Here is a 16,007-nt window from a genome sequence, read left to right as displayed (position 1 = left end):
AACCTCAACTCTGACTTGGAAAAAGTTCTCAGAAGGCAAATATTTGGCACGTATCTTTCAAATCTTCTAAAACAAAATCCCTGACAATATCTAGGAAAATTAATAAACCCTTCCATCCAATACTATATATGTTCAACCAAAGTATTAAGGCAGTTGATGTGCACAAACATCTTGAAGTTTTTCTCACAAATGACTGCTCATGGCATAAAGAAATACATGTATACTAAATACAGGAAAAAGCAATTTCAAGAATTGATGTCATGCCTGAACTCAAATTCTAACTTGACAGGAAATCTTTATAAATTATAATACATCTCTAATACAACCCATTCTGGAGTATGGTAATATTGTTTGGGACAACTGCAGATTACTTGAGAAAAGAGAACAAAAACAAATACAGAATGAGATGGCCAGAACTGTGACTGGTGCAACAAAATTAGTAACTGTTGAAGCACCATACCTGGATGGGAAAGTCTTGAATCCTGATGACAAATACACAAACTTCCTTGTATACAATGATAACTGGTTCAAGCCTTTCCTATCTTACATATCTGATTCCACTAGCTGTTAGTGAAATTACTTACAATGACTTACATAAACAATTTCCAATTAGTACAGGCTAGAACATGTCTTTATTACAACTTGTTTCTTCCTTCAACCATTCAAGAGTGGAATACATTATCTATTGCGACTCTTCAAACAGACTCCACTGACAACTTCAAAAGCACATTAAATACTCACAACAGTTAATGTTCCAGGACATTTTTATTGGCAAAGAAGGAAATTTCAAATTCTTCATTCTCAACTTACAACAAACTGTAGTTCACTTGATCAACATTTATTTTAGAATATAATCAGATCATCACTTTGTAAATGTGGATCTGTATAAAGAACACAACACTTCTTTTCTTGCATTTATTACCAAGAACACTGCATCAAAACTGTTTCAATCCCTTACACCATGTGGTAATTTAACTTTAAATACCTTCCTGTGTTGTGATGCAATGCTTCAGTCGGAATCGTTCAAATTTTATACGCATTTCATAAATTTAGTGTAAAGTGAAAAATATTAACTTAAGCATACATTAAAATCACTCATGCACTTCCATCAACAGCTGCAAACAGCAATTTCTACTACTTTTCCAAATCGTTCACCACTGCCGCAGCAACTATTCACTCAAAAACGAATCACCAATCACTTTTAATCTAAATTTTTGTTATTTTTAATTTATTCATTTATTAATTTATTTACTGTCCCTTACTATCTTTCCTGCTTATTTTCTCACCTTTCTACAGAATGTTTGACATGTTTTGATTAACAATTTCTCCTTTCAACTTCTTTTTTTTTTATCCACATCTTTCCTCATTCTTCATGCTCTTGCTTTATATGCTTTTGCTATATGATAAGGTTTAACCAAGAGACTGTTGTCATTAAAACTTAATATCATTCACCATATATTCATATTCATACATATTTATAGTTTTGTATTGTACAAGATGAACCTTATAATCCATCACTTTGTGTTCTAATCCATGACCTTTTGTCTTGTACCACTTGCATGTTTAAAGAAAGTGCTTATCTCTATGCCTGTGACAACAGAGTGATTTATCTTATACTACAACAGTCATTATGCATGCATCTTGTCCCTATGTATGTTAAAATGGTGCTTTATCCTTAAGTATGTTACAAGAGTGCTGTATATGTATGTTACAAGAGTGCTGTATATGTATGTTACAACGGTCCCTATACATGTTAAAACATGTGCCTTATCCCTAGGGCTTTAGCTCTATGCTGCAACCAAGTCCCTATTGATGTTTTAACAATGTGTTTCATTGCTATGTTTGTTAAAACATGTGCCTTATCCCAAGGGCTTTAGCTCTATGTTGCAGCCAAGTCCCTATTGATGTTTTAACAATGTGTTTCATTGCTGTTTGTTAAAACAAAGTGCCTGATACCTCTGTATGTTACAATTGAATGCTTTACTCCTTTGTTACTACAGAGTTCCTATGCATGCTAAAACAATGTGCTTATCCCTATCTATGCTAAAAGAGAGTGCTGTATAAAGATGCCAATAGGTACCCACCCGTTAATAATAACCTGGGTAATAAAATGAACAACCAGGTACCCATTAAAAAAGTATTCCAAGTTCAGATCAAGACACAGAATAACGATTGCAGTTCAAGGCTCGATTCATCATCACAGGGGCTCGTATGGCTACTTACAATTTACTTGTCATACAAGTACTATATAATAATAAAAGGGAGGACAGTTCTCTCCTTTCTCACACGATCTATTTAAGAATCAACGCTAATATTTAAAGCTAGTCCTAACTTCATTCCTATCTATGGCTTGTGTACCATTTTTCCTGCGACTTAAATGCACTTGTTTTGAGATCCTGATGACATTATCTAGGTCAGTATCTTTCGTTGACAGTGACAGTAAGTACTGATTAAGAAACATTTGACAAAATAAAATTTAAATATGTACTACAATTCAAACAAAAGAAAGCACAATATAAATGTCCAGTTTAACTAATGCCATTTTTGGCTCAAGTTTGTGGCCCTGGAGTGAGTATTAGCTGTTCAAGTCAGGGCTGCTGTTCACAGTTTTGTTTACTGGCCTCTTTTTTTATTAGCAGATAATTCTGTCATGGCAAAGGCAACACAAAAACTTCGTTACCATTACAAGAGCTTCTTATACCATGCCAGGAAAAATTGAATCATATTAGGGAAATCTTTGTTATTTAATAACACTGAAATAAAATCTAATAAAAATTGACCATGTTTGTAAATAAGAAATAATTGCATTAATTTTACTTGAAGCAGTTGCAAGAAAACAGACAGGATTCTTGAATGTGAAACCACCTGTCATAGATTCATTCCATTTTGATACTACATGAAAATAAATGGCACCAGATATCATAAAAAAACAGGCTGTATCGAAGCGACTGCTCAAGATGTTATATGACTAAAAAATGTTAGAGGAGAGGGATTTTGTTACATTTAAAATCAGTTGCACCAGACCGTCCTTAAGGGACAAACCATGATGGGTCAAGGATACTACAACAGTCATCATTTGTGGACTTTACGACTATTCGAGAAAGTTACTGTAGACATGTAGACAAGTTAAAGTGAGTGTTATGCATAAATAATTTATCCATTTCTTTTGTGTCTTATCTCTTGTATCAACTACTAATCCACATGGATTTAGCCAATTTGTAACAAAAAATTTAAATGCAGATCCAGGTAAGTAGCAAAAATAAATGTACATTAAATACAATAAATATGTACATTTTTCATACAGTTTTCTGTAATTATGGCATGTAATATATAGATTGCTCTTTTTATGCTCAGATTATGCTTTTAGCCACTTGTATTAGAAATAAATTATGTTTATACCTCTTTTGTGGATTGCATGTGTGAACCTACAACAAAGTAGTTCATGTTCACATTTAATACAATTTCCCTTTGATCAGGTACCCAATCGTTAGGAATGATGGGTATCCGGCAGAAATTTCCGAAAATTTTGACATCTCTAGTGCTGTATAATTATGTTACAACCCAGTCTCTATTAAAACAGTCTGCTTTATTGCGATATATGTTAAAATAACAGTCCCTATGAATGTTACAAAGTGCCTTATCCCTATGTATCTAAGAAGAGTGCTTTATTTCCATGTTACAACCAATACACAATGCATGTTTAAACAAAATTGATGTGCTTTATCACTATGGATGTTAAAACAAAATTGATGTGCTTTATCACTATGGATGTTAAAACAAAATTGATGTGCTTTATCACTACGGATGTTAAAACAAAATTGATGTGCTTTATCACTATGGATGTTAAAACAAAGTGCCTGATCCCTGTGTGTGTTACAATATAATGCTTTATCCTTATGTTACGACAGACTCCCTGCGTATGATAAAACAATGAGCTGTATCAATGCGTATGTTAAAAGAGTATGCTATATCACAATGAATGCTAAACAGAATGGTTTATCCCTAAGCATCTTGAAAAAGGAAATATATGTTAATTATGGACCTGTTGGTTAGTACTTGCTAAGAAAGAATCTTCTCAAAAAATCTGAGAAGGTGTGTTCCCTGTAAAGTAAAGTTTACAATTTACAAGTTAAGTTTATGGCAGTAACTTACTTATTGGTTTGCTTGGTCAATTAAGCCAAGGAATTATTTTGTATTATTAATAATAAATGTATGCAAAGATCTGACTTAATGGCTATAAATATTGTGTGACTCACATGTTGAACCTTGAACATCTTTGTTTTCAATGTCTTTGCAGCTTATATCTTCAAGGGTGAAGCATTCATTATTGTCTGTTGTTTCTTGTGACTGCTGACTCCAGAACTGCCTCTCTAAATGTGCAAACTTCTCTGCTAGCTGCTTGTCCTCCTAAATATGTAAAAGTGCATTGATTAGTAATTTACCAGAATGACAACTTAACCACAATGAATTCAATATTTTCCTTATGTAATCATTTGTGTGCTTTTTCTGGAATGCTATAAAGTTTATACCAAAGATATAAATACCCAATGAATGACAATTCTCCTGTGGAAATAACAGGGCCCATTCCACAGTAAATGAATTCAAGCACCAGTGATAATGTCACACAAGAAACACAGTACTGATATTCAAAAATCAATTCACTTGAATATTCGTATCGCTGACAAAAAGACTTTCCTGACTTAAAAGTTAAATTCTTCATAAAATAATAATCATACAAGTTTCTACTTTAAACAGTGTTATTTACTCAGAAAATTGAACCAGTCTGACTAATAATTATGTATAGTTTAAACTGTTTTTCGAATATTGGTATATCACAGGACTAATCTGAACAAAGGAGAATTCTCAGTTAGTGTAGTAAATTTGGAAATTTCAATAAGAAATTGTACCTATCATAAGACTGTCATTAAAAAATTATTTTCTAAATGAACAGAACCATATACAACAAAATTACTATTAATGAAACTGGTGGGAAATGGCTACTGGTACAAATACTGTAAACAACAAATAATGAAATAAGTCATATCAAGCAAAACTCATGCCAATATTATTAAATGTTGATTTTATTTTAATAATTATAAATATGACATGTCTTCTTTTATTCAGATGTGAAAAGAGTTAACTGACTGTCTTGGCAATGCCGACATCCACTTTGTGAGAACCAAATGAACTGCTTACTCGGACATGAACCTAGATTTATTTGTGACAATGCTGAAAACTAAATGGTCTTTTGGCCAGTTAACACAAGCAAATTAATAGACTTTATTGTCTTTGCAAATTACAATACATTAAAAGTATCAACAAAAGAACAGTGACATCCATATGCAGCAGTAGACGTCTTTCTTACTAAAATCACACAACACAGACAACTTTTCTAGATTGCTTATTTTATTGAGGATTATTCCTCAAATTTTGCAGTGATACATTCATAAATAAACTCGCAAGTTCTAATATGACAGCACTTTTTATTTTTTCTCTTTTTTCATGGTTGTTTTTTGTTTCTTTTCTCAATCTGGATGAAGTGATCTGGAACCTAGCAAATGTCATGTACCAACTGTTTTTATAAACACACTGTCGGTTTGTAAAGTCACTGCCACTTGCTGTTAATGAAGTGACATTTAAAATCAACATTTTCATGAATAAATCTGTGCAAACATATCAATTTGGTGAATTATGAGTATAATTCTAACTATGAAGCAGTTCATTCATGTTTACTTTCAATGAAATTTAATGTGGTCTAATTATAAAATGGGAAGTAACTCCAACTTTACTGATATATGAATTTCTGAGTAATGCATGTAAACTGATTTATAGTAATAGTCTATCATCAGTTATTTACTTTAATGATATGCCTGTCTAGTGATCTTTTTCCTACTAATGGCCCTGACCTCTGAGAGTGGATCTGATTACAGTATGATAAGGTGTGGAGATAGGCAAACTTTTATCAAAATATATATAGGCCTAAAAAGTGACAAAATGGGCATTACAAATAAGGTTGCTTTGTGTTAACTTGTAAAAGCTAGCAGATGTATATAAGGTTTTCATCTTTTACTGACAAAAATAAGTATGTGTGCCTGCAATATCTATCTCGGACAAATTCTCAATTTAAATAATAAAAAGATAAACATCAGTTAATTATTTATGACTGTTAAATATTTTAGGTAAATTATATAAGGTAATTATGATTTTCTATTGATTCTCTGTAAATGTACTGGTATATCATATCACAAATAGTAAAAGTACTGGTATATCATGTCACAAATAGTAAAAGTACTGGTATATCATGTCACAAATAGTAAAAGTACTGGTATATCATGTCACAAATAGTAAAAGTACTGGTATATCATGTCACAAATAGTAGAAGTACATCAAAGAATGAAGCATCACAACAAGTCAATTTTGTCAGTAAAGGCTTGGGATGAACTTTACCAAATATGAGATGTAAGCGATATTTTGCGAGAGAATAAACATCTTTCACAGGGGTTGACACAGGTAAATAAATATGACATATATATATATATATATATATATATATATATATATATATATATATATATATATATATTATATATATATATATATATATATATATATATATATATATATATATACACACACATACACACATGTTGTAGTTTGCTCCTGAGACTAGACCCAGATCCATAGCTCAGAAACTGTTCATAGCCCAACCCTTAAAATATATACTTACTTGGAATAACAAGGGGAGCTAATCTGTACAGTTAACATGGATTTCAGGGTCTTTCTCCACCACCCAACCTGCCTGGGCTCTGTCCATCTCAGTTTTAACTTGAAAGCATCAATATTCTCAACTGAATCAACGACAGCTGCTCAATGGTTATGACACTGGACCCATCATTAGAAGATTGTGGGTTCTATTCCCACCATCTGATCAGATTGGAGGTGCTACAATATTTTTCTGGATTTTAAGGTTATGGATTTCTCTGCTCAAAGTAATACAATTTGGAACTGTTTTGGGACAAAAGAATATTATTTTTTTTTAAAATGTTTATTTAGAGGGAAAACTACAAAATATGCATTTTAAATAATTTTGAGTAATGACACTGAATATATGAAATGCCTTCAAATAATGCACAATTCATGTGATATCACCTAAGCAAGAAATGTTTCAGGCACTTTCATTCGGCAATACAAGCAACTGTCACATTCTGTTTTAGAAAACATATCAAATTTTGTTTTCAAAACATTCAAGAATTTTAAATGTGATCAAGGCTTTACAAATAAATGTCTGCAAATAAATTAACAAAGTTGGACATGGTGTTTAGAAGAAACATATTTTTAAAGTAAATTATTTTTGCAAATAAATACATAAAGAAATTTTAACACTTCAATATATTTATTAGTGTGCCTCAAAGTTAAATTTAGCTGTTCAATCTAGAGGCTACAATGCATTATTAGTAAATTTCCACACAAATTATTTTCATTGTAAAACTCACTTATCCATAACAGTGTAATATGTATGCATGTATGTGTGTGTGTGTGTGTGTGTGTATGTACATACGTATATGTGTGTGTATGTATGTGTGTATCTATGTATGCATGCATGCATGCATGTGTGTGTATGTGCATGTGTGTGTGTGTGATATTCAAATTTTTAATGTAGCTTTAACAATTTTTCAGCCATATCGCTATGATGTCTGCAATGTGTCAGTTAATAGTGATGTCTAGCACTGGGACATCATGCTGCAGACATGTAGCATATGTCCCACCCTGTCACATTATCTTGACACCAGGCTGACCAGTCTTAACACTAACCTCTTAATGCTGAGCACCAAGCGAGGCAGCTGTTAGTACCATTTTCGTAAGTCTATGTATGACTCGGCCGGGGATCGAACCCACGACCTCCTGCATCAGAGGCAGATGATCTAACCACTAGGCCACTGGAGTGTTGTGTATATATGTATGTATGCATGTATCTATGTATGCATGTATGTATGTATATGTGTGTGCATGTGTGTGATTTGGATTTTTAACATAGTTTTAACAATTTTTCAGTCATATTGCTATGATGTCTGCAGTGTGACAGCTTATAATGATATCTAGCACTGGGGCATCATGCCGCAGACATGTAGCATGATGTCCCACCCATTCACATTATCCTGACACCAGGCCGAACAGTCCTAACACTAACCTCTTAATGCTGAGTGCCAAGCGAGGCAGCTGTCAGCACCATTTTGCAAGTCTTTGTTATTACTCGGCTGGGAATCAAACCCATGACCTCCCGCATTTGTATATGTATATGTGTGTGCATGCATGCATGTATGTATGTATGGCTGTGAACGTACATGCATGTGTGCATGTATGTATGTATGCATGCACAATTGTGCCTATATAGACCAAGTAAGTTTACATATCTCCAAAAAGATGCACAAAACAAAAATAAAGCCAAACAGTGTAAAATGGTTCAAAGTCCATTTTTTATATTAACTGCACTATTTAGAAAGTTAAGAACCTTTTCAGCTATATCATACAGGACACATCCAAGAGTGGTCTATATCATACAGGACACATCCAAGAGTGGTCTATAGCATACAGGACACATCCAAGAGTGGTCTATAGCACACAGGACACATCCAAGAGTGGTCTATAGCATACAGGACACATCCAAGAGTGGTCTATAGCACACAGGACACATCCAAGAGTGGTCTATAGCATACAGGACACATCCAAGAGTGGTCTATAGCACACAGGACACATCCAAGAGTGGTCTATAGCATACAGGACACATCCAAGAGTGGTCTATAACATACAGGACACATCCAAGAGTGGTCTATAGCATACAGGACACATCCAAGAGTGGTCTATAGCATACAGGACACATCCAAGAGTGGTCTATATCATACAGGACACATCCAAGAGTGGTCTATAGCATACAGGACACATCCAAGAGTGGTCTATAGCACACAGGACACATCCAAGAGTGGTCTATAGCATACAGGACACATCCAAGAGTGGTCTATAGCATACAGGACACATCCAAGAGTGGTCTATATCATACAGGACACATCCAAGAGTGGTCTATAGCATACAGGACACATCCAAGAGTGGTCTATAGCACACAGGACACATCCAAGAGTGGTCTATAGCATACAGGACACATCCAAGAGTGGTCTATAGCACACAGGACACATCCAAGAGTGGTCTATAGCATACAGGACACATCCAAGAGTGGTCTATAGCATACAGGACACATCCAAGAGTGGTCTATAGCATACAGGACATATTCAAGAGTGGTCTATAGCATACAGGACACATCCAAGAGTGGTCTATAGCATACAGGACATATCCAAGAGTGGTCTATAGCACACAGGACACATCCAAGAGCAGCCTATATCTTACAGGACACATCCAAGTGTGGCCTATAGCATACAGGACACATCCAAGAGCAGCCTATATCTTACAGGACACATCCAAGTGTAGCCTATAGCATACAGGACACATCCAAGAGTGGTCTATAGTATACAGGACACATCCAAGAGTGGCCTATAGCATACAGGACACATTCATGGGTGGTCTATAGAATACACAACACATCCAAGAGTAGTCTATAGCATACAGGACACATTCAAGAGTGGCCTATAGCATACAGGACAGATCCAAGAGCGGTCTCCTGCATACACGACACATCCAAGAGTAGTCTCTAGCAAACAGGACACATCCAAGAGCAGTCTATAGCCTACAGGACACATCCAAGAGTGGTCTATAGCATACAGAACACATCCAAGAGTGGTCTTTAGCACACAGGACACATCCAAGAGCAGTCTATAGCATACAGGACACATCCAAGAGCAGTCAATAGCATACAGGTCACATCCAAGAGTGGTCTGTAGCATACAGGACACATCCAAGAGCAGTCTATAGCCTACAGGACACATCCAAGAGTGGTCTATAGCATATAGAACACATCCAAGAGTGGTCTATAGCACACAGGACACATCCAAGAGCAGTCTATAGCATACAGGACACATCCAAGAGCAGTCTATAGCATACAGGTCACATCCAAGAGTGGCCTACAGCATACAGGACACATCCAAGAGTGGTCTATAGCATATAGAACACATCCAAGAGTGGTCTATAGCACACAGGACACATCCAAGAGCAGTCTATATCATACAGGACACATTCAAGAGCAGTCTATAGCATACAGGTCACATCCAAGAGTGGTCTATAGCATACAGGACACATCCAAGAGCAGTCTATATCATACAGGACACATCCAAGAGTGGTCTATAGCATATAGAACACATCCAAGAGTGGTCTATAGCACACAGGACACATCCAAGAGCAGTCTATATCATACAGGACACATCCAAGAGCAGTCTATAGCATACAGGTCACATCCAAGAGTGGTCTATAGCACACAGGACACATCCAAGAGCAGTCTATAGCATACAGGACACATCCAAGAGCAGTCAGTAGCATACAGGTCACATCCAAGAGTGGTCTGTAGCATACAGGACACATCCAAGAGCAGTCTATAGCTAACAGAACACATCCAAGAGTGGTCTGTAGCATACAGGACACATCCAAGAGCAGTCTATAGCATACAGGTCACATCCAAGAGTGGCCTACAGCATACAGGACACATCCAAGAGTGGTCTATAGCATATAGAACACATCCAAGAGTGGTCTATAGCACACAGGACACATCCAAGAGCAGTCTATATCATACAGGACACATCCAAGAGCAGTCTATAGCATACAGGTCACATCCAAGAGTGGTCTATAGCATACAGGACACATCCAAGAGCAGTCTGTATCATACAGGACACATCCAAGAGTGGTCTATAGCATATAGAACACATCCAAGAGTGGTCTATAGCACACAGGACACATCCAAGAGCAGTCTATATCATACAGGACACATCCAAGAGCAGTCTATAGCATACAGGTCACATCCAAGAGTGGTCTATAGCACACAGGACACATCCAAGAGCAGTCTATATCATACAGGACACATCCAAGAGCAGTCTATAGCATACAGGTCACATCCAAGAGTGGTCTGTAGCATACAGGACACATCCAAGAGCAGTCTATAGCATACAGGTCACATCCAAGAGTGGCCTACAGCATACAGGACACATCCAGGAGTGGCCTATAGCAAACAGGATACATCAGAGCAAAAACCTTGCCTCCATTAATTACCTCTTATTAATTGTTGGAGGGTGCATATTCTACATCTCCAAGCCTGCAGAGGTTTTCCTCAAAAAGCAGTATTGTAAACAGAACAATGCACACTTGCCCCATGTTTAAAAGCTTTTAATTAGATAACTGAAATTTTTCTGCTGAAAATATTTTTTCTTCTTTCAGTCACAGTGACCTTGAATTAAACCACCTGACCTACAAATCAATTACCCCAAGTGCATGCCATTCACTGGTCCAGGTCTGGGATGTAGAACTCAGACACAGCGACCATGGCCTTTGAACCCCAAATCATTAGAATTCTTCCTTACACCAAGTGCAAACCATCCATTAAGCACGATAACCAAAGATGATGGATGCATCAAGTTATTAAGCATAAACTGTTCATCTTTCAATCTGACACTTACCTTTGACCTTTGAAACCCAAAATTGATATTATTCTTCCTTACCTTGGTAAATGATGGAAAACTCAAATTAATGGACATCATAATATCCTCTGCAGTATGGCATGCATACAAAAACTCAAATTGGCAGGTAACTGTATGCACTGCAACCTGATTTTGATGATATAAGCTTATATACAAAATGAATTAAATTTTTTAGCGGATATAATTACCTATAGTGTGGTAACAAGCTCAATGAATCAAATGTAAGAACACCTAATTAATATGTGTGAATATTGCTCACATCTGAACTGATCCAAGATCTTGATAACAGTAGCATCAAAAGCAAAGCTGATAAAAATATGCTCAGAAATGTGGTCTCTACAGGGTTCACAAGCTCAACCAATCAGATAAAAGATCACCTCATTCTTATGCACAAATATCAGCCATAGTCAATCTTATCTGAGATCCTGATGATACAAGCTTATAAAGCAAGTATGATTGAAATCTGTTCAGAAATATGGTTGTTAGAATGTTAACAAGTTCAGCTAAACAGATACATTACCACTGCATTAATATGCAAGGGTGTTACTCATCACTGATCCTGGTGATACAACTTATAACAGGTCTGATCAAATCTGATCAGGCCTTTAGAGTTTTCACAGTCTCAGCCAATCAGATGCAAGAACACTTCATTGAATGTGAATATTGCTCATGATGAGACTAACAGGAGATCTAGTTCATTTTAATTCTCAAACCAAGTATGATCTAAATCTCATCAGAAAAGAAGTCTCTAAAAAGTGTTTATAACAAGTGTTGAAGACAGGATAAACAAAGCATGATACTCAATGTACAAGGAACAAGAAGCTGTTATACATGTTGGTCAGGTGAGTCCGAGTGTGTGTGTTTGTGTGTGTGTGTGTGTGTGTGTGTGTGTATTATTTGAATTTGTAATGCAGCTTTAACAATTTTTCAGGCATATCACTAAGATGTCTGCAGTGTGGCAGTTTATAGTGATGTCAAGCTCTGGGGCATCATGCAGCAGACATGTAGCACAATGTCCCACCCAGTCACATTATCCTGACACCAAACCGACCAGTCCTAACACTAAGCTCTTAATCCTGAGCGACAAGCAAGGCAGCTGTTAGTACCATTTTTATAAGTCTATGATATGAATCGGCCGTAGTTCGAACCCACAACCTCCTGTATCTGCGGCAGATGCTCTAACCACTTAAGCCACCAGAGCAATGTGAATCACATTTCTGCCTATGATGCACAGGATACATGGTTATGACTTTCTGATCCAGCTATATTTACCAAGAAAAACTTGGTTCCTGACATACATGGACTGAGCCATGAGCACTTTTGTGCAAATTTTGACCAAGAGGAGGTGTGCATGCTTCTTAATGCATCTAAGATAATTTATCAAATTACTGAGTCTAATCTGCTCTAAGTATACTAATCATAATTTAAGTTCACTTAATAAACATGGATAAATCTAATGCTGAAATGTAATAAATAAACACAAAAGCACCAACTTCAATTTATTATACAACAGACAACCAATTATTAAAAGTTACCTCAGAAGTTTAAATTGAATAAGATGCAAAAATTTAATTATTACCACTATTGACCTCATCACACATAAAATTTCATCTACTTCTTCCTTGACATGTCTAATCAAGTTGAGTGATGCCAAAAGGTTGCTGTCTGAAGGTGAAAGGTCACTTCCTGTGTCATGTCCATCTGCTTCATGACCATGTTCTTTAAGAAGAGTTTCTGAAATTAAAATATAATGTTATATGTACACCTTATATCTTTCTCATTTTTATTTTTTTATTTTTTTTTATCATTTAGGGTGCATCTAGTAAGTGGCATGTGATTGTGTGAAATCAGCCCATTTCAAACAATTAAATTAATTCCCCTAAGAAATAGGCAGTCTTTATACCAGTAACCCAAACTGATCAGAGCAGCTTTCTGTGCTTCAAAAGGGGTAATCAAATCAACTTCTCCCACTGCTATGTTAAAAACTTCTGCACTGCTGTAGGATTAGTTCAACTTCAGTTTCAATTAATAATTTTTATAATTTCTTACATTTGTAGTATCAAAAAATACTCAATTTTACTGAAAAGTAAAAAGATGTTGGTGTTCATTAAAGAGTGAATCCTCTAAACATAATATTGCCAAAATAAGGAGTGCTGGATTAGGTCACATTGAAACAAATAAACGGAATGTAACAAGTTCTTGGCAAAGGATGCAGAATATCTCTCTCTGCACCTTTCAGAAAGCTCAATTACTAGCTTAAAAGTTGAACAATAATTATTAATGGAAAACAAATTATCAAACATTTAATAATGCATTTTACTTTTTTTTTAAAGAACATCTTATCGATTGTAGTTATGTTTGAAAAGCCAATTACACCTATTTATTTAATCAATGTACACAAAAGTGACATCAATTTGTCTTCCAATTTATTTTGCCCATGACGCTTTCCAATGGGGACCAATAAGGTCCATTGAGGATAGCTTTATGCAATATGCAAAGGGGAAACAGGAATCATAAATTTGGCAGAAAAGGTTGAAAATCAAACATGACCTATGAATATGAATATTTGTACCAAATAAGGTTCCAATCCATCAAATCCTTCAAAAGATACTAAAAGAAATGCATGGCATATGGGACTTGAAGTAATATAACGCTATATGTCCTTCCACAGAATAAGGAACCAAAACTAATACCTTTTGTCAGTCTGAGGTCCTCTAAGTGTTGTTCTAAATCTCTCATAAAAACAAGTCTATTTCCATACTTCATATACCGAGCTACCTGAAATTACAGGCAAAGTTAAGCTACAACTTATTATACACAAAAATACATATACTGAAAGTGCTGTCACTATTAAATTTAGAATTACCACAGAAAAATAAAAGTTGATAGTGAGGAGAAAACAACAGAAATTTTAATAGAGAGAGCAATATAAATTTTAACACTGTGTACCTTAACAAAATACTGGACATCTAATATAACAAGATGATGTTGCATTAATGCACTCATAATTAGACAATAGGGGAATATATGTTATCCTGTAATCTGCTCAGAATCTACACTTAAATATTAGTTTCTATAGATAGCCAATGTCTGAAGAGAAACTGCATTATGGCTTGGTCTGAATGTCATAGCTGTCTACTTTCATATCTTAAAAAAACAAAAAACAAAGGTAGGCAATGTCACAATGGGAAATGTGATGTAAAGTTTAGATGAGTAAACAAATATGTTATTGTCACCAAAAACTGTTCAGCCTGCAATGTAATAAAGAAATTCTGAAGTAAGTTGAATTTCTCAAAAAAAAAACTTAGCAAGCAAACCCAATCATGTTACCATTTGGAATTACCCTGTGAAAAACCCAATTCCAGTCCTCCTTGAAAGATAAAAAATCTTTCCGTCTACATGTCATATAGATTAGAGGAAGTATCTCTTGAAAATTAACTCACCTTGTTCATGCTTGGCAGCCACCTGTATCCCATATGTTTATTTTTTAAGTATGAGAAAAACCTGTAACAGGTTCTGCTCAAAAGTTTGGCACGCTGCATATGTTTGATAGTTTAAAAAAAATAAGTTATAAAGTCTTCTCACTGGTTTTCCTGGTTATTTAAAAAGGCTTGGCTTTAGTTCAAATGTCTCAAAAGACTTTTAACTCAACTTGGTCATTTTCACTTCCAATACTTTAAAGGTAAATTGGAAGAACAAAAACCAAGCCACTAACTTTCTTTAACTTTTTATATATTTATAACTCATTTATTTCACTTTCAGAAGCTGGCATCGTCTAATCTGGCAAAATTACATTTACCAAATTTTAATAACTGCTAGAATCAGTGTACTTTGGACTAATTTAAACTCATTTTTCAAGTACATGGAAGCAGCCATTTTGACAGCCGTCTGCTTTAGATAGTGCATAGTTACCACATGTACCACATGTAAAGAAATGTCAGTCAAAGTACACGAAAGTAGCATATAGGTATACCAATATTCTCTCCAATTTGCATGTTGCCATAAGTACATGATATACAGCAGAAATGGGTGCTTGTATTTGCAAGAAGTGTGGGAGAGATCAACAGTAATGTTATCTTGCAAGTAATTTTGGTGAAATATAATTTATTTTAAAAAATTCCCTTTTCCATCAAATACATTACTCAAACACATTTACGGCAGGAGAACAGACAAGAGGAACATGAAATGCTTGAGCAAGCACCCTCTGTGTATCTCAACTCACCATTTTGGAGCATGATGACTGCTCCACTGAAAGAATTAAACGCTAACATTAAGTTAGCACAACCAAAGATTGCACATTTATACACATGTAAGGGTGATCACGTGGAATACTACAACTGGCTATTGCTTTGCATTCAAAGGTTTTTCTGGGACTGTTTG

General features: G+C 35.3%; 1 protein-coding gene across 5 annotated transcripts in view; it reads right to left on the bottom strand.

The window, feature by feature from the left end:
- Nucleotides 1-16,007, bottom strand: part of LOC149785922 (uncharacterized) — a 112,148-nt gene that overhangs the window by 70,218 nt on the left and 25,923 nt on the right. For all 5 annotated transcript variants that reach the window (XR_016424836.1, XR_016424837.1, XM_089976156.1 and 2 more), the window contains exons 7-9: nt 14,321-14,405; nt 13,207-13,361; nt 4,257-4,407 (exon numbers count right to left, since the gene is read on the bottom strand). Coding sequence is in view for 3 of the 5 variants with exons in the window: in XM_089976156.1 (XP_089832282.1) it covers nt 4,257-4,407; nt 13,207-13,361; nt 14,321-14,405 (391 nt within the window). In the remaining 2 variants the exon portion in view is untranslated. The remainder of the gene's footprint in view (nt 1-4,256; nt 4,408-13,206; nt 13,362-14,320; nt 14,406-16,007) is intronic.

Source organism: Sinohyriopsis cumingii, chromosome 12, assembly GCF_028554795.1.
Source record: "Sinohyriopsis cumingii isolate HCF-2022 chromosome 12, ASM2855479v2, whole genome shotgun sequence".
NCBI classification, from domain to species: domain Eukaryota; kingdom Metazoa; phylum Mollusca; class Bivalvia; order Unionida; family Unionidae; genus Sinohyriopsis; species Sinohyriopsis cumingii.
The sequence above is the reverse complement of the archived record's forward strand: the minus strand, read 5'-3'. Positions and strand labels throughout refer to the sequence as shown.